The 26,207-nt window shown below is 39.2% G+C and overlaps 1 protein-coding gene across 1 annotated transcript in view; it reads left to right on the top strand.

Annotated features, from left to right (window-relative positions):
• The first annotated feature begins 486 nt into the window (after positions 1 to 486).
• Positions 487 to 26,207, top strand: part of ITGB8 (integrin subunit beta 8) — a 42,696-nt gene continuing 16,975 nt past the window's right edge. Inside the window, exons 1-6 of the mRNA XM_072854163.1 lie at positions 487 to 757; positions 14,723 to 14,808; positions 17,472 to 17,646; positions 20,382 to 20,628; positions 22,454 to 22,619; positions 25,323 to 25,481. Coding sequence (XP_072710264.1) covers positions 628 to 757; positions 14,723 to 14,808; positions 17,472 to 17,646; positions 20,382 to 20,628; positions 22,454 to 22,619; positions 25,323 to 25,481 — 963 coding nt within the window. The 5' untranslated portion in view covers positions 487 to 627. The remainder of the gene's footprint in view (positions 758 to 14,722; positions 14,809 to 17,471; positions 17,647 to 20,381; positions 20,629 to 22,453; positions 22,620 to 25,322; positions 25,482 to 26,207) is intronic.

The following is a 26,207-nucleotide window of genomic DNA, read 5'->3' as shown; positions in this document are numbered from 1 at the left end:
CGGCCTGGGCGGCAGCGGCGGCGCAGCGCCGCCGGCCGCGCTCCCGTGCCTCCCCCCCCCGGCCCCGCGGCGCGGCGCGAGAAGCGGCCCCGGCGGCGGCTCGGGACGGCGGCGGGCAGCGCCCACCTGGCGGCGCGGCGGCCCGGCGGGGGTGCGCAGCGGGGGGCGGCAGCCGGCGGGGCGGGGACAGCCGCCGGGCGGTTGTTTCCCTGAGGGAGGTGCGGGGCCGCCGCCGCTCCCCGCGCGCTGCCAAGTGCCTCCCCGCGGCCGGGCAGGGCGGGCGGCGGGCGCCCCTTGCGCGCCGGGCTGGAGGCGGATGGAGGGGGCCGCCCTGCGCGCCCGGCCGGGGCCCCGCCGCCGCCGCCGCCGCCGCCGGGGGGCCGCCCCTCGCGGGGCGCGGGGGCGCGGCGGGCGCTGCCCCTGAGATGCGGCGGCCCGCGCCCGCCCCGCCGCCGCCGCGCGCCCTACCTGTGCCGGGCCCGGCGCCGCCGCCGCCCCTCCCCCGGCCCCGCCGCCGCCGCCGCCGCCGCCCCCGCGGGGGCCGGGACTGAGCGCGCCGCGGCGCCGAGACGCGGCCCCGAGGAGAGGGCGAGGGAGCGGGAGCGGGAACGGTGCCGCTCGCGGCGCATGATGTGGGTGCCGCTGCTGGCGTGCCTCACCGCGGGGATCGTCTCCGTGCCCAAGTGCCAGCGCGGCCCCGGACCCCTCCTGGGGGCGGCCCGGCTGCTGGCGGCCGTGCCGGGACTCTGCCAGCGCCGTAAGTTGCCGAGCCCCTCGGGGCTGCTCGCCGTGCCCTTGGCTGGTTGGGGTTGTGGTTGGGTTTGGTTTTCGCGCGGGGGCCGTGCGTGGGCGGAGAGCTTGCCCGGGCTCGGCCGCTGCCCCCGGGGCACAGCCCTGACAGCTGGGGCTGCCCGGCGCCGCGGGCACCCACCGCCCCGGCCGCCCAAGGAGAGCCGTACCTGCGGGGAGAGCCGGGCTGGAGCGCTTGGCCCCTGCCCGAACTTCACACTGCTTAAGCACTGCTAGTGCGAGCCCGTGATTGAATTGTCCAGCCTTTGCGGAGCCGTGGCAGCTCCCCGGGAGCGTGGGCAGCCCGCGGGGAGTGTCGCGCAGCAGGCTGCTGCGGGTCCTGCTTTGCCCCGGCAGCCTCCGCAAGCCTCCGAGAAGCGGCACACAGACCCCCTCGGGGGTCACAAAACTGCGGACGGACAGTTCTTAGGAATGAAAACACTCGGGTTTACATCGTATTTATGGCATTTAGCGGCAGGGTTTAAAATGGATAGTTATGCAAAGATTGTCTTCTTTTTACCTTGGAGTAACCTGTATGCTGACAGTTCCCCGGGAGCTGTGGTACTGATGGTGGCAGAGGCTCTGGTAAATGTGGGTAACCCCTCAAATTGTGGAAGGGCTTCCCAAACCCGCGGGCATCAGTTTTGATGTGGGCAGGCTGAGAGGAGTTTGTGGAAATGTGCCTTAGATCATACAGCAGTTGATCAGACAGAGCTATTGGGTTAGTCAAGTATTTCATAGAGGATCTTATTTAACTAGTAGCGGTCAGAAAAGCAGATCGAGTTGTCAATCACCTTGCCTTATTTTTTTTCCCCCTTATGGAATAATTGCATATTCCAAGTTTAAGCCTGGAGTTAATTTAAAATGTTAACATGTAACCTCTAAAAATAAGATTTACAATGGGAACAATGTATTAGTCTTAAGCTCTTTATTGCATATGTGACAACTTCATGCCTAATTCAGTGGGATTTGCCCAGTGCTATTAAAAACAATGGAATAATTTGTTAACTTTCATAGGATAATTTATTTTGCTTTTTTGGCTTCATATTTTGAATTCAAAACCAAACTAAATGTCAATAGGAAAAATAAAATATAATATTATTAAATTTCTTAGGAAACATGACATCTTGTATTTAGTATCCCAGATTCTTTTTTATGCAGTGTAATTGAGTTGAAAGGCTAATTGAAACTTTATGGAAAGGATGGTTCTGTGCCTGAGTGCAGTGTTGTGCTTGCTCATGAGTGTAGCTTGTGGGTACACACTAGTGCAAATAGTGCATCCGAACAGAATGCCATAGGGGAAGATTGTGCGTGGGGCTTTTGCGCCAAAGGATGCTTGCTCTCTTTGTTGTACTTGATAGTGAAAATATACGAGTGATACGTCATGGGTTACGTGTCTGTCGTGACAACAGCTCCCAGATTGCGCAGACCGTAACTCAGATAGACCTTGTTTTTTTCCTCTTCAGTTGAAACCTCTGCTAATTCATGAAAGCTGAAAGTCACACTGAATTCTTTCCTTCATACATAATCACTTTACAGGCTAGAGCCACAGTTGAAGCACGAAGAGTGTTTTGGTTTGTTTCCCTGTGAATGAACACATGAAATTTTTCATTATTATTGTTGTTGTTGTTGTGTGCTTTTTACTTTTGGTTGTGATAGCTCTATCAGCCAGTGCAGCACCACCTGGTTTCTTTGAACTTCTGCAGGCTGCTCCGAGAGACTCGGAGCAGCAGCTCCATGTACAGCTATCTGGCAGCACAGCTTTGCTGAAGCAGCCACTCCTCTTTGCTTCTGCATTGACAGTGCTGGGCATGGAGAAGAGCATCGTGCTGTTCCTGTGCCGTCAGCTAGTTCAGTTTATTTATGTGCAGAATTGGCAGAACCTGCATAACTGTTGCCTTGAATCTCTAGTTCTAAAAGAGACTGGAATTAATATGAAATGTACATGGAACTCAAGTTTATTCATTCTTGTTGGAGCATTTGTGGCTCTTCTAATTGAAAAATGGACAGTTTGATGCTACCTGAGGTATTTGTTCTGCAAACTGCAGTTTGAGATGTGAGTTACTGCTTGGGGATAAGTAAAGGTAGAGTTTGGCCCTGGGTTTGGAGTTACGAGGAGTGCAAAAGGAAATCTCACAATGCTGTAAAGTTGCAAGTCCCAAATTAAAGGTTCTGTAAGCTCAGATAAAAAGGTTTAGTGTTGCCGCCTTCTATAAAGGGTCCCTTGTTCAGTAAGTCTCACCAAAGGAAATTTGCAGTTCACTAAGCCAACTAAAACAAATAGCTGACATAAGAATGGAGTTAGTTCCATAGTGATTTCTACAGATCCCAAATTTATATTTGAACACTAAAACCTGACAAACTCCTAAAGATGTAAACCAGTGAACTGAATAGGGTTCTACAGTGAGAGCATGTGTATGCATTGTGTTAACCAGTTGTGTAAGTGTTCACTTCACTGGAGACAGTCAGTTCCCTTGCCTTGTTCAGAAACTAAACTGTTGAAACTCTTTAGTTTTTATCTGCTGTATAAGCACATGGAATATGTAGGGCTTAAATACTGAGGAATGACTGACTGGTCAAGGTTAACAGAGGACATTGGTTCAAATCTCAGCAGTGTCTCAAAAACAGTTTTTATGTATATTAAAATTTGAGAACTAAGGTAATTGGTGCTTTCAGAAATATGTAGGTAGTCATTCCTGTGTGAAGCTCAAGTAAACAGAGTTTACTTGTGATGTGCACACAGGGATGGGATGGCATGAAAATCTTTATTCCGAATTTTAGAGTTGGAGAACAGTCACACAGCAATTCTGTTACATAGTCATGGCTGACAAATCTCTTGACCCTTTAAAAGTTGGTATTTTGACTTCTTTAGAGTGTCATTTGGAAAGTCCAGTTAGGGGTTTTAGGAAAGTAGAGGATCTGTGATCATGGCAGGGACAACTGTTAATTGATTTATCCCAATAGCATGACTTCTGATGCCAAACAGATTCATTAACATTCTCTCATGTGGGTCTTTGGTGTTTTGCCAGTCTTGTCACATCAGATTCTCATGTGTGTTCCCTCTACTTAGAAAGTTTCATAAATCTTTACTGTGTTACTTCTCAAAGGAATAGGAAAAGCCATTCAAACCAGCTATGGAAGACCTCTTTTTGGAGAGAGGTGTCAGGAAATGTCCCTGCACACACAAAAAAGTCTGAAATAAATGATACGTCATGACAGGTCTAACCGGTGTTTGTCTGTTGATTTCTCTTCTGTGCTGGCCCATTTCCTTTTGGGGCTCAGTGGAAGAAGCTGTGTTGTATGGGATACTCAGCACTGAGACAGTTCTGCTTTTCCTAAGGCTTAAAACAATCCAAGAAGAAGAGAAAACCCATTTTTAATTTCCTGAGTCTGCGTGGGTGATCTGCTCCCTGGGGGTATTGGACCATCTTCGGGAAAGCCGACCTGGGTATTTGAGAGGGCTGTAGGCTGCAGTTCTGAGGAATAGTGAGGGGGAGGTTTGCTTGTCTGCACATTGCCCAAGGAGCATATTATGCCAATGGTATGCATAAATTTGCTTTGCAGATTGTACACTTCTCATAATCTGTTACAATTTCATGTGTCTTCAGGGGTTTTATGTGGTAGGGTTTTTTATTTTATGGTTTTTGCAAGTTGAATGATACTGGTGGTTGCATGTATCGTATTTACAATGTTTCCGTGCTACAGATGTTGGAGATGGGGTGAGACTGGGAAAAGAGAGGAGATGGGCAATTTACCAACTAGAAGAGCAGTAACCACACTCTTGGTGCTCTGGGAATGTTGTCTCTATGTCATTTAGGACATGTCACTGAATGAAGTTGTGAAGGCAGCCTGAAGATTGCATGCAGCAGGAATACTCTGTACAGTAGTTTGAAGAAGCAGTAGCTTCTTTTCTGGTCCTTAAACTTTTGAGGGCTGGAACTGCAACAACTGAGCAAGCAGGAATTATACCCCATTAGTCAAGAGGCCTGTATGAATGAATTTGATTTTCCATTAAAGTACAATCTAAGTTTAATTTACCTCCCCAGAGCATCAGAAAGGTGTCAGAATGTGAGCTTTACGGAAGCTTAAGAAAATCTTCATCAAATAAGCCCTCATCTCCTTGCATGTTCAACAAGAGGACATTAAAATGTCAGATTATAATCTCCCTTGTACTTCCAAAGTGCATAAATGCTGGTAATATATTTCAAGTCCCTAGAAAGAACTCATGATGTCCATGTTAACTGTGTCTTGAATTTGGGACAATTTGGATTAGTTACTAATCTACAGTAGGAGGTATGAGAAGAGAAACATAAGATATTATATTTACAAATTGTGTAAGTTGACATGGGCTGCTGATATTTATCAAGACTTTTTCAGAAAGTCAGATTCATCATTGTTTTGGAGAGTAAGTCCTTAGTTAGAAGCTAGGGATCTCACTTCTTTAGAACAGGCCTGATGTAAGAAACATTAGCCTTATTGTACAAATAAAATCTACGCTACATACATGAATTATTTTATTTATCACCAGTGTACATTTAAAAAAACTGCATATTTCAAAACCAATTTTTTTAGTATCGGGATAGGTGTGTCTTAGGCCGTGATTGGGATTTAAGGAGTTCTGTCAGGGTAAAAAAGACAAGTGGAATGGCTTTGTGTCCTGAGCTTTAAAGTTTGCTCAGTGTTCTTAAAATACATTAATGATGCTAAAATCATATGTTATATTTTCAAGAATTATATATGTGAACTATCCTGTGCTTTTACTGTAACTGGTAGTGCAGACATCTTGGTATAAATCTGGCTTCTCAAGTTGAACGTAATGAAAACAAAATTCTGGAGAAGATTATCAATTCCTTTGTGTAATAAACTTTTTGTGTTTTTTTTTAATCAAATTCTTAAGGCCTCAGTGTTTCTCTTTCTACTTACGTCCTCCTTTCCAGCAAAATCTGTCTTCAAAGCTCCTGTATTTGTCCATTACTAATTGCTGACTTCTGTCTAACCAGTGGAAAGATGTAATACTTCTTTCTGATCTGCTTAAATAGGCATAATTTATGATGGACAAAGCAGGATATGGTCTGTTATTCTTTTCTAAGCACTTGAACTTTATTAAAAGATAATTTTTTTTCTTTTGGCAGTTTACATAAATGGACTTGGGCTATTTAGTTGAGCTTTTGGGAAGGAAGTAGGGCTCTAATGAATTAGTTCACTGTCCACTGTAATGGAACCTTTCTTCAAGAAGAAAAGTAAGCTTCTTGCCAGCCATTCAGGATTCCCCCTTGTTCTGGTGGCAGAACAAGAATAACCCCTTGAGCAAAATGTAAGTGTTTCAGGATGATTGGAAATTACAGCATTAGAAAGCTGCCAAAAAAGCAACTTCTAGCTGAGGCTATATTTGCCTAAATTGAAAAGTTTGCAAAGCTCATAATTGACTTTTTTCTTCATATGTTTCTGTGCTTCCCATGACTTCATTGTCATATGCCTGTGGTGACTTCTTAACTGCTGTTACCCATGGTGACAGTAGAGTCTGAAGTATTTATAATTATCAAGAGATATTAAGACAGAGATTTTAACTGCAATTATTGGAGGAGGAAAATTCTGTAGCTGTACTGCCTGTAGCACCACCAGGCAGGTGGAATGATGTTCCTGGATGCTCGATTTTTATTTTTCTTCAGGCCCCTTCTCTGCCCACTGACTTGGGAGTTAAGTTGTTAGCAGCAGGATTTCATTGGGTTCAAATCTTGAAAACTTAAGTATTTTTGGTATTTTGCTGTTGTTGTAGCTGTGTTATGAATACAGCTGCATGATGTATGGTGACATCACAAAAGTAGTCCAAGTCTGCTTACACCAGTAACTGCCCTTTCCAAAATAAATTCTGTTCCTTCTCAGTGTTCAAGGGAATTAGGCTAAGTGAATTCCACTTCTTCTACTGTACTTAAGAGTATGATTTATTTCCATGTCATCTCTGCAGGGTGACAGGGGTTAGTACTGTGCTGAGGACAATTTGCTTCTCTTGGATGGGAGTTTCTTGCTAGAAAGCTGAACCAGGATCCCATCTTCTTGTACAAACAGGACTCCCAGGAAATACGAAAACTGGAGACAACTTACACTCTGGCACAAATGATGCAAAATTACCTAAATAAAACTAATGACATCAGCAAGCACGCTCTTCCAGTCTAAGCAAAACTGTTGGATTGCATTTTGCTGTCAAAAATGTTGTGGCATTACTTCAGAACATTAAATAAACCACTACCTGTTTAAAATCTTGAATTTGTGTGTTTGAAGGCTGTCCCTTACAGAGCATTTAAACTGCACCTGCAGACCATACACATATGTGAGTACTTACTTGCAGAAGCACAAGCAGAAGCTTGCATTCAAACAGTATGTGTGCACCAGTAGTTATAGTTAGTATGTGAGTCTGCATATTTTATAGCCTGCAGTCATGTTGTGTGTAATCTTTGCCCCCAAATTATAAAGGTTTATATAAACTTAAAATAGAGGTTGGCCAGTGTCTGTTCCTAGAGAGGTATGGTTGGGTTTCAGGTTTTTTTGTTTGTGAACAATGCATGTATCTCCTATTTGAGAAACTAATTTCTCAGTATTCTATTAGAAGATCTTTGTGTTCATCCATTTTTGATTGATATATTCAGAAAAGCACTCTAGTTTAACTGACCTTTGAAGGACTTTTAATTCAGCTGTTAATCATCAAATGGGACCTTAAGAGTCTTTTGTGCTGTGTTATCATGCAGTTAATTAAAATCTGACATCTAACTGTTTCTGCATTCAAAGAGCATAAAAGTAACAAAAATAATTTAGAAGAAAATCCCAGAAAGTTTTTACCACATTCCATTTGTCTCAGGGCCAATAACCATGTTTGGAGATTGAAAACCCTATTGAAAAGCAAATTACTGAAATAACAAATACCAAACACTTTGTATTCCAGAAGGCAATAACATTTTTAAAATAGCTGTGCTGAATAAATGCCCTTCCCAAACTTGTGCACGACATACTACAAGTCCTTAAGGAGTGGTGGTTATCCTCTCTGCTACCAGTCTTAGCTTTTATTTAATATTCTTGAGATTTTCTCATTGTGAGTGTAAACTATGTATTATGTGTTCAATGTTTTGTTTTAACCCTGACGTGTCTTCCTAATATACACATGCACACAGTTTTTGGTTTGGGGCTTTTGGTTTCTTTCAGGAAAAACTTTTGTAGAAGCACAATTCAGTTATCATTTTGTGTTCAGAATTGAGGGACTGGTTCCAGTAGGTTTTCAGCTTTGAGAATTACGGTCTGAAATACAGAGTAGGTTTGTTCCAACTCACAATGTATGCAGATAAAAATAAGTGAATTGAGCTGTTTGCATTGCTATGGACTAAGAACCTGTGGATCTGGTGGTCTATGGTGACATTCCTTGTGAAGAAATAGCTCTGAGCTGCTGCCCATTCTCCGCACTGCTTCTGGGTTTGAGGCAGGAAGAAGTAGTGCTCTTATGGAGCAGAAAGCAAGAATTTGGGGAAGACTATATATGCAATAGAAAGGTAGACTAGGGAGGCAACTGGGAGTTGAGGGCCTGGTTTGAGGAGGTGGAGCTATAGAAGATAGTGGGAGATACAGCTTGGACTTGGCTTTTATTCAAGGTTGAACTTCTTAAGCAGGCAAAAAATAGTCACTTGTGTCTACCTTTGTATTCATCATGACCTCATATTTAGGTAAATACTTTATAGTATACACAGGAATATACTGACCATTCTAGGTTGTTGATGTGCTACTTGCTAGCAGTGCTTACTGATACACAAGAAATTAAATTAGCAATGAAATACGGCAGTAGCCATTCCAGGCTTTGCTCGAGCAGCATGACCGTATCCAAGCTGGCCAACTCCAAGGGAGATTCTAGCAGCTGGAAATGACTAGACTGTAATGATTCCTGTGCCCATATCCCATCCTAGGAAACAAGGGAATTAACACAGCTCCGCACATCCTGAAGTTCCCTTTAAATCAAGGGATTTAATAAGGAAAGATTTAAGCTCTCTGGTTGCATATGCTTTGCATTTTTATTGGTGCAAACCTGTGCCATAAAAGCTAATGGCTGTGAGAAATGAGTCTCTTCTAATGATATAATCAGAGTAAATTGTCCTGTATGTTTTTATTTGCAAGAGACAGAATAGGTTGGTTTCAGAAGCCAAATAGTCTTTGACTCATTGTTTGCAGGCATGGATTGCATCAACAAAATTTAACCATCTCCCGTAAAAGCAGGAAGTTTCATAGAAAGGAGAGGCTACAAGTAAAGTTGGCCAAGAAACGAAAATTGTGTTGTGAAAAATTTCAAGGTTACATTGCTTGTTTTCATTCTGTATTGCGGCTTGGGAACAAAGTCGGTCTGGAGTAGTCAATAGCTCTGTCTCCCACAGTCAAGGTCATGTTTGAGGCTGTGGTTTGAATGTTGTGTTTGTGAGTCCTAACTGCTATACCAGTAGCTATTTTGGGTAGTACCTTTTCCAAAATGCTGCTATATGCATCTTTCTGACAAAATAAAAAAATCCTCTAAAGTGATATATATATATGAAAAACTTGAGTTTATATGCATCTGTGTGAGGCTTCTGTGCTCCAAGTTTTCCTCTTGAATGATGTGCAACATTCGTAGAAGTGATGGAACTTTTCAGAGAGATGAGGCTAAGAAAGATACATGTAGGCTGAGAGAGGTGTCAAGAGTACCTCCTTGAAGCCTAGTGTCTATACCATTGCCTAATTATGGAAGTGTCCATACACAGGAACTCCATCTCCACGTGCCATTACACAGCAGACTTCTGATACATTTGCTGTCCTCCAGCATCAGCTACGACTGTACTTTTCTGCCAGAGCTCTCCTAATGCTGTGTTGACAGAGGTCTCCCCCTTTTCCTCCTCCTTTGCCTTTGCCTTGTTCAGCTGATATCCAGAATCAGTTCTCTCAAGTGGCGTCACACAGAGCTTGCACAATGTGCAAAAAAGGAAGATCTTGGTTATTTTGCTGCATAGTTTGCAAAGGCATGAACTCTCGTACAATGAGGCAGACTGCTGCATTACTTTGCATTTGATGGCTTTTTATATAATTCGTGTCACTGCCCATAATGCCCCTCATGTTCATAGGGTACTGTGTTCATATGGTAATGCAGATTAATTGGGGAACCCCAAAACTATCGGGGGGATATTGGCAGAGTTAGGAATGGGAACCCATATCAGTCATCAGGACTTGTTCGCTAATGATGCTTTTCACTGCATTTATCCAGATATGCATGTATACTTCTTATTTATGTCTCATTTATATCTCCTATCTTCTCTATAACTGCATTATGGTTTATCTCTTCTAGTATACTCCATTTTTCTTTCTAGGAACACTATAACACTTGATTATTTTTTTTAATGACTAGTAGAAAGAGAAGGTCTAGGGTGTTTTTTGGTTTGGAGGTTTTTTTGTTTGCTTGTTTGTTTTAATGGAAAGGTGTTTTTACTCACTTGCCATGTTTACAGAAGTATTTTTCCTTTTACTCACTTGCCAGGTTTACAGAAGTATTTTTCCAGGGCTCAGGATTTAACAGTGCCAGTCATGTTTTGCACCTTTCTTTTATACATCTTTTCCTTAGCAAACACATGTGTCTCTTACATGTTGAGTTTTAGTCTACTGCAGCTTCTCTTGCTGGTAAAGGATATTTTCAAATCAGTGTGCAGCTTAGCTCCTGTCTGAATAGTGAAACTGAAGTGGACAACCATTAATAGAGAAGTGAAACCAATTAACAAATCCAGTATGTAATAGAAAAAAGGGAGAGGGAAGAAAAGTTGTCTGGTATTTTTGCTCAAGTAATCTTAGCAATTTATTGTAAAACATAATAGGTGTACAGTTTTCAAGTTGAAATGTCCTTTTCTGGGCAAGGGTGAGGACCTCTTAAAGCTGATGCTGAGGCGTACCTTGTAACCCTCTTGGAAAAACTGGTGGTGACAAAGCGTGCTTTTAAAGCATGGCATTGTGCACAAAGGGTAGAGAGAATTATTGCTTGTTTGGAAAAAAGGGGGAAAAAACCCTAATTCCAGGATTAGGTTTTAGGATTGGCAGTTAAAGCCCAGGCACTCATTTTTTCCTTGTAATCTGAGCAAGTAAGTGTCAGACACAATAATCATGGAAAAAATTCCCCCTCTGTAACATTTTTACAATGCTTTTCATTGTATCTGCACGTTCAGCCAAAGTGAATTGAGAAGCTGTGTGTTAGCTGGGACAGTTACTGCCTGTCCCCTCTGCAGGAGTCATGTTTAGCTCCTGAAGACAGAAAGGTGAAGATAACTGCAGTATACTGCATAAAAGCTGCGACTTTCCTCGGAAGTGATGCTACACACAAGTTATTGAAGGCCACATTATCTGTGGAGAGAGACAGCCTGGCTGATTACTGCCCTAGAACAAGATTGGATACAGAATTTAAGGAAAAAAACTCTGTAGAGGCTAGTTAATTTCATATCTTCTTGCCTTGACTGGTGTTCAACAGTCTGAGGACCATGATCAGGGAGTATAAGCTGCTAGTTATATTTTGGCTTTCTCTTTTAAGAAAGCAAATGGTACACCCTCCAAAAACAGCACAAACGTGTACCAACAGTGAAGTTGATATAAATCTGAATTCTTGGCTGTACTTGAACAAAGTGCTGTCCTTTGAAAACCTGTTTAACATCCCCTCTCAAACACCACTGTGCGTTACTGTTATTCCATCTCGGAGATAAATACCCTGATCATGATAAAGTTATTTTCATAATAGGGAGGCAGGATATGATTATAACATATATGATATTTGTCTTGCCCTGATCCCTCTTGCTGCTGAGAGTTTAGGCTTGCCACACCTGTGATCACTGTAAGTAGCTGCAGTCGTTGGAGCATGGTTGTATTTTGTGGAGGAGGCCGGAAAAGTGCAGTTTAACCTGCTGCACTCACTTTTTATTACATGCATATGCCTGTGCAGTTCCCAGCACAAAATTTGGCCCTTGTTGAAAATACCTTTTGGCGTACATCAGTTATAACTAAGCCAGTAGAAACTTGCCCTTAGCTTTGGCTGAACAGTAACTCAGTCTTGTCTGGACTCTGGTTTTGGTGAAGTGGCAGGAAAAATCTCAGTTCTTTTTTCAGCCAACTCATTAAAAAATGTTTCTTGCTTTAGCATATGATTTTTAAAAGCAACTGAGAAGCTTATACTAAATCAGTTATGGTTTTAGAGTAGGCTTATAACTAAATAATAAATATTTGGTGAATGAAAGCATGTCCATGAATGTTACTGCTATAAGGGACTACGTACTTGGGAACTACAATAGTGATGCAGCCAGAATGTGTCTCAGGCATTAATAAACCTTTTTCAAGTTTCTCTTTAGTCCAAAAAAATCAGCTTTTTGAGCCAATGGTACCAAGGTTGTCAATTGCCAGTCTGTGACTTCATGTTGTGAAAATGGGGCTCTTGAGACTGGCGAGTTATCAGCAAAGAGATTTGCATCCAGCAATACTGTATATCTCATTTGTTAAAGCATTTCATCTGCCATGATCACATCGAAAACCCAAACTGGATTTTAAGATCTTTTCTCCTGCCTTAGCAGTTTAGAAAGACACACTGCTTTCCCCTCCCCCCCATATTTTACCATGTATGTTGTATTAATAAACTAAATCAAGCTTCAATAGAGTCAGTACCTAAACTAACGATACAGAAAAAAAATTTGGGACAGTTATTTTTCAGTCAGTTTTCCGATGCATCTGGAAATACAGTACAGTTGTTCCAGTCATAGACACATACTATTTTTTTTAGCAAGTGCACATTACAATAAGACATGAATGTTTTGTTACACGGTCAATGGCATTTAATTTTGGGAAGGGTGTGTTCTATGGATAGGATTATACATTTTAAGAAAGAAGTCTCAGAAGTTACTACAGGAAATGAATTAGGCCAAGCTCATTATTTGGTTTACTTTGATTTACTGATTACGATGATCAGGAATTAATTTGGCTTATGCCTTATCTGTGTAGCTAGATACACAGGCCTCTCATTTCTTCCTGTCAACTATTTATTCTTACCAGAACAGTTCTGTCTCTTATGGTGGATGTTACTTGATTGGTAACTTCAAAGTTCACGTCACCTCCTCCCTGTTTTGTCCCATGGTCGTCTTTACCCACTGTTACACTGCATATCAGCAATTCTTACCTTTCCTTGTCCTTTGACACTTTTACTGAATCCATCACTTTACTCTCTTTTTCTTGTAATGCCTTTCATCTCTGCTGTCTTTGGTATCCAGTTGAAGATGGGAGTGATGTTTCTGGGCCAAGAAAAATTACATTCCTTTTATTTTTACTCCTTCAACAACTTTTCATCCTGTGTCTTTGTGCTTTACCAATGCTGTCTAGAAAGGGATTTGTGGCAAGCTCTACAACCCTGTGCGTGTTGGTACCTACCTGGAATCCTCACCCTCGTTCTCTCCTGCAGTTTGCGGTAACTTTTTCTATGGCCTCCAGGTCTGCTCTTTCAGACTGCAGAACATAAAGTGCTGTTGCCGTCTTCTTATAAATGCAAAGAAGTTTTGTTGTGTCAGTGCTGAATGAGCTTGCCCTCATTTCACATCCAAGTCAAACTTGCTGTGTTTGTTTTTATAACAAACAAACAAAAACCTTTTGGATTTTGTCTTGTTCTTTTCTCTCTCCTTAGCGACTCCTCCTTTATTTATCCCTGCCCACCTCTCCCACCCGTTAATCAGTTTTCCCTCTGTTCCAGCACCTTACAGGGCTGCTTTTCAGCTTATTGGTTTTATCATATCTTCAGAGTTTCTCCCCCTTTCGTATACATTTCTTTTCTCACATTGCCTGCATGGCAAAAATTGTCAACAGCAGTTTATATGAAATAGAAATATAGGTCTGACTTTTGAAATTAATGAAATTGCCACTAACCTATATGTTATCAATATAATGCTGCAATTGTGCTGTACTAGGCTTTTCTATCTTGTTAATTCTGATAATGGTATATATGTTGTTGATACTAATAACTTGCAAGCTGTGATTAGTTCCTTGGATCTCAGTTACTCAAGGTCATGTGCCTTCCTCATAGCTCTTGGCAGGTGAATTCTGTCTCGTGTAGAGGCACACTGATCTGCAAGAGCCTTCTGCTGAACGTGCTGAAAGGATACGCTGATGCTGACATTGAAGTTGAGGTGACTAAGTCCCTTGAAAAGGCTATCTCTTCTTCTCAATTCTGACTGCCAAAGTTTCGTAGCAAAGAATAGTAACTTAAGCAGTGACCTATAAAACAAAGCTGTGAAAAGGGTATAAACAGCTTTGCTGATAGACCTGTTAGTAGGCACAATTTTTGCAGTTGTTAGTACAGGATGATGTGTCTTCAATCTGTGACACACGTAATGTTGAATAAATTTGTATTCGCTTCTGAAAAAAAAAAAAAAAAAATCTGCCTCTTCTGGGAAACTATTCATTCCAGAAAATGCAGAGGGGAAATATTTATAGAAGGTGAGAAAATATTTTGGGTTCCATGCAGAGTGAATAATGAATAACTCAGTCAAGCGTTAATGACTTAAAAAGCAAATGTCTATGAAGAGATAAGCTACCTGGTAAATTTTTTCTGTTAGGCAGTAAATCAGCAAGGTACATGCCAAAAATAAACTTTCACTTCAAAATTATTCTAAATCAGGATCTTAAAAATTTGGCCTTGAGAATGGAGTTTATTCAATCTGTACATATAGTTCTAGACTGTAGATAAAAAAAATGCTGCAAGTGTTCCCTCTCTGGGCTGCCTTTGTTCTGTTTTACTTCTGTTTGGATACGTTGTCATCACTCTTAATCTGGTGAAGTAATTTTTGAAATCTTGGTTTAAAATCAGGTATTTTACAATTCCCACATATCATCATAAATCATGAATGTTTGGTTTTATATTTCATTGCAGCGGAAAACAGATGTGCCACTTCAAATGCAGTAACATGCACAAAGTGTCTTGCTTTGGGTCCAGAGTGTGGCTGGTGTGCTCAAGAGGTATGGCATTTTTCTTATTTACTTTTGACTTTATATTTTAGCTGCTTCTGATCTTTATAAAGATAAAAGACTTTTAAGCTGTGAAAATTATAGTGAGAAATAGCAAGAAACTCTTTAAATGACCTCTGGAGACAGAACCTGTGAAATCATGTGAAATATATTTTGTTTCCAAAGGAGAAAATACAATCTTTTATTTGGAAAATTGCAGTAATTTTAAATAAAGTGAGAACTTTTTAATGCATTCCATCTGCTTCATAGAGAGCTTTGGCAGACTTATAGTAACTTTGAGAGTTCAACTTTTTTGGCTTCAAAAGCAAAATTACTTATCAGTAATTTATATTAAGTCCTCATTATATATCAGAGCAAGTCTATACATATATGCCTATTCCATTTAGCAAAAGGTTTTACTAACAGTGGAGTTACCTTTGACTTCATCATATATTATGACCCTGTCACAAATGGAAAAAATGATACTTTCTTATTTTGACACTTGAAACATCAATTCTGAGACTTAGCACAGAGGATAGATCTTGGGTAGCAAGAATTATTCTGAAATTGTTATTGCTTTGTGAACTCTAAGAATAGGGGAATTTCTGGTTTTGTTTGTCAGAAAATTACAGTTGATTAAGTGATTTTGAGTAAGGCTGGACCATTTTAAGCACTTCAGAGGAGCAAGGTTTTTAGGAATATCACTGGCAACTACGAACTCATACGCTCTTGAAGGTCACATGCAAATTATCTGTAGTAGCTTTCATTAGCAGAGAAGGTAGATAAATTCCTAGGGAGTGCCTGGAAGGGATGAGGAGTGTAAGGCACTGGTGTAACTTTATCCGAGATACTGTGTCTTGGAATGACTAACTTAGTCTGAAACAAATATAAGGAAAAGTAATGCAATAGAGGCATGGAGCGCTTATTTTCCAAGAGGAGCCTTTAGGGCTTGTGTAGGTGGCACAATGGATTACAATGTGGAGTGGTCCATTATTGTGGCCTGTTGTCCTGTCTTACAAAGGGCACGATTTTATTCTGCTACATCTGTATTTATCACGGAACAGCACTTCTTAGCTTTCCAGTGCTATGGAGCTGCAGTAAATCTCCTTCTAACTAGACACTCAGATTTGACCAGCTTTCACTTCTGCCCTGCTTGTCTTGCTTCACCTCTCATGTCAATCCTGAAAGCTGTTCCTGGAAGCCAGGGGTTTGTCAAACCTTCTTAGACCATGCTTTGATAGCCGGTTCACCGTGCACCGTCCATGGTTGTGGAATGGCAAAACCCATATTAACGCAGGCAGAAATTTTCCAGAGTAAAGTTACAGGAGCAGTTTTCAGCTTAGCCTGCCTGCTTCATCTAAACAATGTTTTTAATGAGAAAATCAGCCCTGAGGAACACTTGAGATGCTTTGACTTTATATCCCCACACAGCAAACTTCAGAAAATGCTACATATCTACCAGTCATTAGTGATAACAATGAGAGTAGCTAAGTTCTTTGTACATTTAAAAATCTACCTTTTTGAAATGCATATACATGAAAAAGGGTATATAAATAGCAGTAACCTCAAAAAGTAGTCTCTCTTGTCTATGTTAAAGAAGGTTATGGAAAAAATGTATCAGCGGTAGACTACAAAAATGAGTTGGAACTTGGAAAACAAGATACATGACTGTTGAGTCGCATTCTTCAGGGTCTTTCTCTGGTCTTTTCAGGGTCTGGGTGACTGTTCTCTAATACACAATTGGCTGTATGCACTTTTTGATTCTTTATTTTCCCCATCTGCCTCTGAAATATCAGAGACTGTCCATTGTTTGGTCTCCAGCTGTGGCTGGGATGGACCAATGCTTTGAAAGGGTACAAAAGATCTTGTCTTTTTTTTCCTTGCACGATCAGGATCATGTTAATCATCAGATTTGTGGTCAGGAAGGAATTTTGCATTGGATCATGTTGGCACAATTTTGGCAACTTTGCCCTTTCACTGCAACAAAGGATGTGCTGCTTCTGAGATCATCCTACTACTAATCACTTTTCTGTTGTTACAGGGACTTTTTTATGTTGGTGGCATCTTAAACTATCCAGTCTTGTACTACATAGCTTCCTCTGTCTGGGGATTGAAATAATATAGTCCAGCTGGTCTTTGGATTTGGTGTAGGGTATGGGGTGAAACTTAAACATCTGTGATAGACAAATTCAGGTTAGGTAAATCTAAAGTTGAATTCTGCTGCTACTTTTAAATATTAGCCTAAGTAACATTACCAGTGGATTCCTCTGAAAACTAACCTGTTTTAATGTTGTGTGAATGACACTTTCTTGGCATAACTAACTCATAGCATAGCACAGAATTTTTTTTAGTGACATAGTGACAGTACATAGTTTCCTTTTTCTCCAAAATCAGCTTGTTCTGATTGTGCAAGATCCTCTTTCTCATACAAAAGTTTTGTCCTTTGTAGAAGAAAGTCATTGTGGCAATTAGGTTTAACTTCTAATTTAAATATTTTGTCATTGCCCTTATTAAAAACATATGGCTTCCATGAACTCATTCTACAATTTGTGCAATTATAGTAGTTATTTTATTGTTTCAAAGACTATTATTTTGTTTTTCTCTTTCCTTTGAAGATATTACAGTTGTTTTTTTCAGCTCAGATTGTTTTGTACTTTTTGTCTCTTATAAAACAGGATTTCATTGCCGACGCAACACAGAAAGGACGCTGTGACACTGTTTTCAACTTAATGAAAAGAGGCTGCCAATCAGATTTTGTAGAAAATCCCACAGTTCATGTCACAATACCTAGTGACCATGAGACAAATACACAAGTGACACCAGGAAAAGTTTCAGTCCAACTGCGTCCAGGTTGGGTTGTCTCTAACACATTGATATTATAGTCAATTTAAACTAAATACAATGATATTAAGTACAAATATTTTGTGAAGAAGTGGCTGGAATTTTGAAGTATGATGCTATATTGTAGGACTATGATGGTGTGGCTCCCATATTCAAGTATGGTCTTCAGCAAGAAGTGTTTCTGTCAAACACAGCTGAACATCAGAATAATGCAAGTGATAAGTGGAAAAGGGATTTTAGGTAGTATTTTCTGTTGTGGTTTCTTGATTCTTTTTCTTTAGCCACTTACACAAATAGTTTTCCCTTACATGCATATAAACTGTATTCCTTACTGAAAGTAAATTGGGTTAGAATTCCTAAATTCATCATTTTATAAGCTTCTTGATTATTTGGCTACTTTTAAGTGCATTGACTAGACAACTATGAAGACACCAAAGTCAATATATAAGAAAGGACTGGATTCCTAAAGGAGACTTAGGTATTCACTGCCTAACATTTCATTTATAAAATGTGAGACACCTGGCCCTAACAGAACCTACAAGTCCCTTTATGGATCTGAGATTTTCTAGTATATCTCTATTTGCCCTCAGCTGAACTCAAGTTAAATCAATGTATGTTCTCTGTCTCTAAAAGAGCTGTAGCCAACAGCAGAAGTGGAAGGTGATATAAAGGGATGCAGAGTATATTTCATATCATAAAATTTAGTTTATTTCTTTCTTTTGCAAACAATAGTTGGAGAAATAAATATGTCATTTAAGAGGGATCAATCTTTTATAGAAAAACATAAAGTGAGTAAGAAAAGTCTGAGTTATCGTAGTATCTTGCTGATCTTCACTGCATAAAAGATAATTTTCTGTCAATTACAAGAGAAAAAGAAAGGATCTGCATGAGTGTAAAGCACAAAGGACCTCTGGTTTTCTATCTTTATAATAATAAAACTAAGAAAGTAACATCAGCACTTCCTCTCCTTTCCCCACTCTCCTTCCAAAGAAATGACTGATACTCTGCTTTGTACTGAGAAATGGTCTCAGGAACTGAGCTAGCTCTAGAAATGTCTGTAATCACATTTATTTCCAAAGGCATAGTGGATTAATAGAAAACACTTGGCTTTCTAAAATTTGGTTTAATGAACCTTTTTGCCAGTAAATAGAGAAATTAAGTTTGCTTTGCTGAAGGTCTTGCATCAGGGAGGCAGAAGACTGAAATTCTGAGGACTCCAGAAGAATAACTTTTGATATACAGACATCCTGCCCGTATTTTACTCCCCAGGGAAATGCACAGATATATAGCTATAGTTGTGCCTCAAAACAGAAATTTGATACAGTATAATCATGCAGACAAAGATGTTTTTGTTTTGATACTGGGTTTTTTTGTCACTGTTTACATATACCCAACTGTCAGGATTTATGTGGGAAAAAATAAAAGCTGCACTCAGCATTTCACTGCATGCAAACTGGAGACCTGCAAGTGTCATTTACAAAAAGTAATTCAATTTACATTGGCAAAGAGGAAACGCATAATTTATAGCACACTGAAATTCTGTTTTCTTCATGCAAGACCTGATACAGACAAATCCTGAAATTTTCAGATGGATTATGTTCAAAGACCATTGGAAGAAAGTAGTTTGCATGTTTAACTTCTCTGGGTCAGATCTTTGTTACATGTACTTTAATTATGCTATCTAGCAGTGTCATATGCACTAGTAAATGTCATTAATAGATAAGTCACATTTCAGGTGTTTTTTTTAGTGAAACTGTTTCTGAATATGTTTAGATAGCTTTTATTAAAAACCTGCATAATTCTTCTATAATGTCTCCCTTCCTCCTGTCCTTTGCTGTATCTTCATTGCATAATACTGAATTACATTCTGCACTCATCACGCGAAGATCCTCCTCCCTCATTTCTTCTGTGAGCTCATGCTTTGGGTGAACAATCTGAAGTCATGCATTACTGTACCTACCTTGCCCATACTTCAGTCACATCATTCTTTTTGCTGGCTTTACAGAATATTAGGCAAGCAAAAATGTGGGGACTCTTTTTAGTGGCTTCCAAAGCATTAACGTTTTTATTACATATGAGAGCGTGATGTAGTTCTGCAGGAGAGACAGACATTTATCATCCTGAAATAAAAGAAGAGTTCTGTTTGTGTACACCAAAAGATGGATTTTTTTAATATTAAAACCTCTTTTTTTAAAAAATATTTTGATCCTACTGAGTTTTCTCATTGAATCTTTGGAAGTAGATTGGTGTAAATTTGAAGCATAACTTATGTGAGTTTTTCAGGCTGTGCTGTCTTTATGGTATACATTTAGTTTTAGACTCATATGACAAACTATTTGCAGGATACACTTACATACTTAGAAGTGTCAGCCTTGAAGTGACTGCCCACAATTTGTATGCAGATCTGTGACATTTGTGAGTCATAACTGCTTTTTGGTATAATGCCAAAGGGATTGCATAACGAGGAATTTAAAAGAAAATGGGGAGAAGCAGATTTTTACAATAAATCGCACAGTGCTCCTGCAAGAAAAAAAAAGCAAGATGTTCTACAAAGAGCCTCTTCATGGCTTATTTTTGAATGATGCTTCAAAGTTTCATTTACTGTTGGGAGGTTTTCTTGTTTGTTTGTTTTTCTATTTGCTGACACAAACAACTTTGTGCTGAGGTTGCTGCAAAAATAAATGTATTTTTAAGAGTGTCCATTCAAAAATAATAAACAAACTTATTTGTTTCCTTTGAATCAGGAAGTGAAGCAAACTTTATGTTAAAAGTTCGTCCTCTAGAGAAATACCCTGTGGATCTTTATTATTTAGTTGACGTCTCAGCCTCTATGCACAACAATATAGAAAAACTAAATTCCGTTGGATTTGCTTTATCTAAAAAGATGGCGAATATTTCTCTTGATTTTCGACTTGGATTTGGATCCTATGTGGATAAAACTGTGTCACCCTATATTAGCATTCATCCAGGTAGAATCCATAACCAATGCAGGTATGTAGTCTTTGTATATTTACTGTAACACCGAGAAATTATTTAATTCCACAAATATGCATTATGCATATTTATTTTTAAAGCTCTTCAGAATCTGTCTTTGTTTCATTATAGCTTGGTTCTCCAGCAAAGTTCCTAATAAAATGCTGAAAGTTATTGTACAATGATTACTTCTGAAATACCTGCTGAGTGATTTCAGAAAAACTGCTTCTGTATCAGAAAAAATGTGGAATATTTTCTTTAGCAAAACCATGCAAACAACATGCTGCTTTGGTATATTTGAATATGTTTTGCATTTAATTTTATAGTCAACTGTTGTGTTCTTAGTCTTAGTTATTTTGGATATACGTTGCCTAGATTCATCACAAAGTTTTGTACTTTTTGACCTAGGATTTCTCTTCTGGTATAAGGTTGTGTATTCATTAACTCTTCGTAAATCTCTACTTTTGTTGATGTGATGCAGTTACTTTCAGCTTATGTAATGAAAAAAAGCAATCCTCTGATCTAATTCCACAGTTGTCATATGAATGAACTCCCATTTAAAATAAGAAAGGTGTTCTGGCTTACATTTCTTTTTTCATGCCATGTCTTGTATACCTTGCATTCAACACTTACATAATGTGAGGGATCACTTCCAAAACTTTCTGAAGAACAAGATTATGCATAATCAATTCAAGTCTGTATAAACCGTAATACTTTGAAAAGTGAATATTAACTGTTCATATCTTCTTGCTCATTATTATCTTTCCTGGGAAGACGTGATCCAAAGTTCTGTGAAGTCCATAAGTATCTTTTTTGATTTCAGTGATTTTTGAATTGGGCACTACTAGTGGACTTCATTGGATAGACATAAATGTCTATGTCTGAAGTAGTCCTCTGGACTGTCTATACAGTCAGTGGAGATCAGGTAGCACTGCCAGGACATGATTCATTTTGCCTAAAAGTAGACATTTGCAGAGGTATTAATCCTTACAGTGCCAGTTTCTCTTCACTGACTGTAAATTGAGTTGGGGGCAGGCAGGTTATAGTCCAGATGCCTACACTGTACGCAAAGGAAGTTAAGTGAGATGAAACCTGCTCAGCATCTCTGAATCAGATGAGCACCTCAGCTTGTGCTGTAAATTCCACTGCCCTAAATGGGTTGCAGAGCAGCGACCTGTACAAGTGCTATGCCATTAGCTTACTTATGTCAGACTTCATTCTTTTTCCCCTTAAATATAATTTCAAAAATTATCTTTTACAACTAAGATGATACAGTAAATTGAGTTTCCCATCCATTTAATGAGGTAACTGTCACTGGTCTTAACAATAGTTTTGTGTACATTTACTTACTAATAGTGGATGTAGGAACTTAAATTTTATTTTAGTTTTGATCCAGTAGCCCGTGTATTGAGCTATTAAAGGATCTTAATCCTGTGGTGTAATAGCCCTTTCTCAGGATAATGAAAAGCAAAGCTGTACCGCTCCACAGATGTTCCAAAAGGGATGATATAGTCTCTGAGCTCATACCATCGCTCACTTCATGTTTCTTCTTGTTCTGTACAGAAACACTACATGTGTACTGTTACTATAGGAACTAAATTATATTGTATACATTTCCATAACATACAAAAAAAATCTGTTGTTCGTAGTAAATTCAAACTAATCCCCACTGAGCTTAATCTCATTGAAGTTATTTTTCTTTCTTTAAGTATTTCTTTTGCTGTGCGTATTTACATCTTCATTACTAACAGGATTTTATGGGTTGATAGGGAATATTTACGTCTCCTTCAAATGGAAAATGTGGAATGTGTTAGACCTTTTGTTTTGTTTTGTTTTTGTACAGTGATTATAATTTAGATTGTATGCCTCCTCACGGTTATATTCACGTGCTATCCCTGACCGACAATATAGCAGAATTCAGAAATGCAGTGAATAAACAAAAGATTTCTGGGAATATTGATACACCTGAAGGGGGTTTTGATGCGATGCTCCAAGCAGCTGTGTGCCAGGTAAGGAGCTTATTAACAAAAGACTAAATGGTAGATCAGACACGGATATATATATATATTGGTACAACAGTGCTCAGTGTTCCTGAATTCAAAATGTCAGTTATAGGACTGATAATAGTAAGATTTCTTCCTCCTTTTCCATTATTTCCCCTTTAGCTATACATTTCTGTTTCCCATTGAAACTGACAAAGGAGAGCATAAGGAAATACTTTTCAGTGTTGGTTAATGATGTTCTTTAACCAGCCTAACCAACGTAGGATGGACAATGAAAGCAACTGCTTCTTGCTTGAACAGGACATGTATTCATTTCAGCCAATTACAAAATTTGTTTCCAAAGTTATTAAAGCCCTCCTTGTGTTCCTAAGTCAAAACATACCATTTGCCATTTCTTCTACTTCAGAATGTATTGAAAACTGAAGGATCAGTTACATACCTGCTCATGTAGATAAGGAAAACAATTGAACTTCAGTGTTATCTTTTAAAGAGTTCAAATCAACTAAAAATTAACTTTTTTATACTGATAAAATTTCATCACCATCTCTCCCATGCAGAAAAGGATGGAAAAGATCTGCATCAGTAGTTCCCAAGCTATAAGCATATTAAATAATAAGAATTTGTTTGCTCTAAAGGGGTCTTTTGCATGTTGTTTTTCTTCTATGCATAGTAGTGCAATAAAAATTTTGAAAGTTGGCTGATTCATGGGTTTGCTCATGCTCTATAAGATACTCTTTCTGGTGCTATTAAAGAAAGTAACTCAACTCCTGTCCAAATCACAGGCTTGGTGTGTTTCTTATCTCTTAAGATGATGTCAGGACAATTATTTTATCTTTTCCATCTTCACATCCTCTTTTGGAGCACTAGAATGAATCAAGGCCAAAAAGGAATCCAGACTGTGTTAAAAATCAATACTTTGGCCCCAATTTTATTTTCACATTTTGATGAGTTGTAAAACAGGTAAATAAAAGCCACTCTTCACAGACATTGTGATCACAGCTGTTATAAAAAATTATTCTGAAGCTTTGGAAAAATTCCTTAAAATCAGTGTTTCTCATTGGACACATTCCACACTTACGACATGTGAGCTCTAGAATAAAATATGCTTCCAAAAACAATAGAATTGAAACATTCATGAGAATGGGGAGGCTTTCCTGCTAACTGAATTGTGAAACAAAATGGATGAGAACAATGTGTAATTCATAACTACTATCATGAACTATAATTTATATTAATGTGCACTCATTTTGCCTACAATAGAACTTTATAACTTGTTCCATCTTGCTTTAACCAATACAGCCCTGTTGCAAGCACTAGCAGGTTAGGGCATGAAGCTTCTTTAAGATTTTGGTTGCTGTGACATATGTAGGTAGGAGTCTTGAGGTGAGAAAATGAAATTATGTAGTCTTGGGAGCAAGAAGTTTGTACAGTGCTGGAGGAGAATTTGAGATTATTTTAAATATGACCTGTTTATAAATAAAACTTAAGATACCCTGTCTTTAGGGGAATGCTGCCTAGGATTGTCTGAGGGAGGCTAAATGCCTAACGTGTAAGCAGGAAAAGACACCACACCCCTCTGTACTTATCATCCCTAATGTTATGAGATACTCCTTCCCTGTTCAGAGCTCGCAGGGAGTGAGCCTGAGAAGGGAGCTAAATCCCTCTTTGTAAAGCAAAGAAAGGAAAGGTAGAGAATAAGTCATGAAGCCTGGCTGAATACATGGACTGTATTGCAGATACACATTTCACATGAGATGAAAGATACCTGGCAGCGTTAAGGGAAATGATGGAGATGAGACAGTGTTGTAGGGAGGAGGAGCAAGGAAGGAGGAAAAAGGAGGAAAAATGGAATCCGTGAAGAAGATGGAATAATCAAGAGAGGGAATAATGAAAAAGAACATGAGGTGATTCATGTGTGCCTCTAAAGTCTGATATAAAGCAGACGTTTATTCCTTGCAGGGAAATAAATGTTAAGGCAATACAAATTGGCATCTAACCCAGTTAGATATAAGCTTGCCCTGCTACCTCCTTCACATTACTGAATTCCTAAAACACATTAAATTCACTCCCACAGGTGCCACTTTGCTATTAATCCCTTAGGATGGTGGATAGAGGTAGTATTTTGCTGCATAATAAAGAATTTCTCAATTTGCAGGTGCATGAAGACACTCAAACTTCAGTTTATTGGTTGATCATATGCCAATGTCCTTTCTGGAAAGCTGTGTAGGAAAAGGAAATTACAGAATGATGAGAATATAAAGTAAATAAATATAAAGTAAAAATAGAAGAGGGCACCAAGTACCAATACAAATGAATGTGTATTTTTTGGTTGTAATGCTTTTTGGATCCCAGAGAATTACACAAATGCTATGCATTTGCATTTGGATGTGATAGTGACACACACGATATGGCAGCTGTTACCCCAGCCCACTATATAATGCGTAACTTGTATGTATTTTAGCGAGATCTTTCTTCAAAAAGTGAAGAAAGTAGTAAGTGGATCTTTGCCTCGCAGTAGTAGTTTTCAGATGTAGGACATGATATATGTTTCCACACAAAATGTTTTAAATAGCCTGGTTTAAACTCAGGGCTGCTAAGCAGTGTAATATCTGAAAGTAGACTTTCAGATTAATTTTTCTTTTTGTTATTTGTTATTTTAGAAAATAGGTAGTTACTGCTTTCTTATGCTTAATTTTGTTTTCTTTTTAGAGCCACATTGGATGGCGCAAAGAAGCAAAGCGACTGCTTCTTGTGATGACAGATCAAACTTCCCATCTGGCCCTTGATAGTAAATTAGCAGGGATTGTAATTCCCCATGATGGAAACTGTCATTTGAAAGATAATGTGTACATCAAAGCTACGAGTATGGTAAGGTATATGTCATACATTCTGCCTTCAGGAAAGCAGTGTAAAACTGCATAAATGAGGTTTTTAGATTGCTGCCAAAGCATTGCTTTTAATTCAGTTACCAGAATAGTATTTTCCCAGGTAGGCAAGATGTGAAATGAAGAATCAATCACTGGTAAATATTGACATTGTTTTTGTCTGGGATAAAGTATTTTGGAGTCTGAGACACAGCAGAGGAGAATATGTTACTGGGTTTGGTGTGGTTTTTTATTACCATGTCATAATGATGAGCAATTCTTACAGGCATATGTAAGGATTGCATGATCCTGCTAATGAGGCAAAGGTCGTGGTCACGCTTTATGGTCAGAAGATGCAGAGTTGCATTGATTGAAAAGACTTGGTAAGAGTAAAACGGAAGACGTACAACAGCAATGACCTAATTCAACCATGATGGACTAGACAATATTCTTGTGCCACAGAGCTTTGCTGTAGTAATGTAGCATTAAATACATTTGAATCTCACAGTATAAAACCAATGTGTGGTAATACATACCTGTGCAAAAAAATGCATCAAATCTGTTGCGAAATAATACGCTTTCAGCAGATATTTTTAGCTTTCAAAATAATTTCTTCAGGAATCTATAAAGTAGTCATGAATGATTGAAGACAGGCATTTTTTTTCTAAGATTTGTAGTTTTTAATTGCTTTGGCTATTTCCTTAAATAAATATGAATCATTTATTTAAGA

This window comes from Ciconia boyciana, chromosome 2, assembly GCF_034638445.1.
Source record: "Ciconia boyciana chromosome 2, ASM3463844v1, whole genome shotgun sequence".
Lineage (NCBI taxonomy): Eukaryota > Metazoa > Chordata > Aves > Ciconiiformes > Ciconiidae > Ciconia > Ciconia boyciana.
Note: the sequence above shows the minus strand (reverse complement) of the source record. Positions and strands in the feature narration are given on the sequence as shown.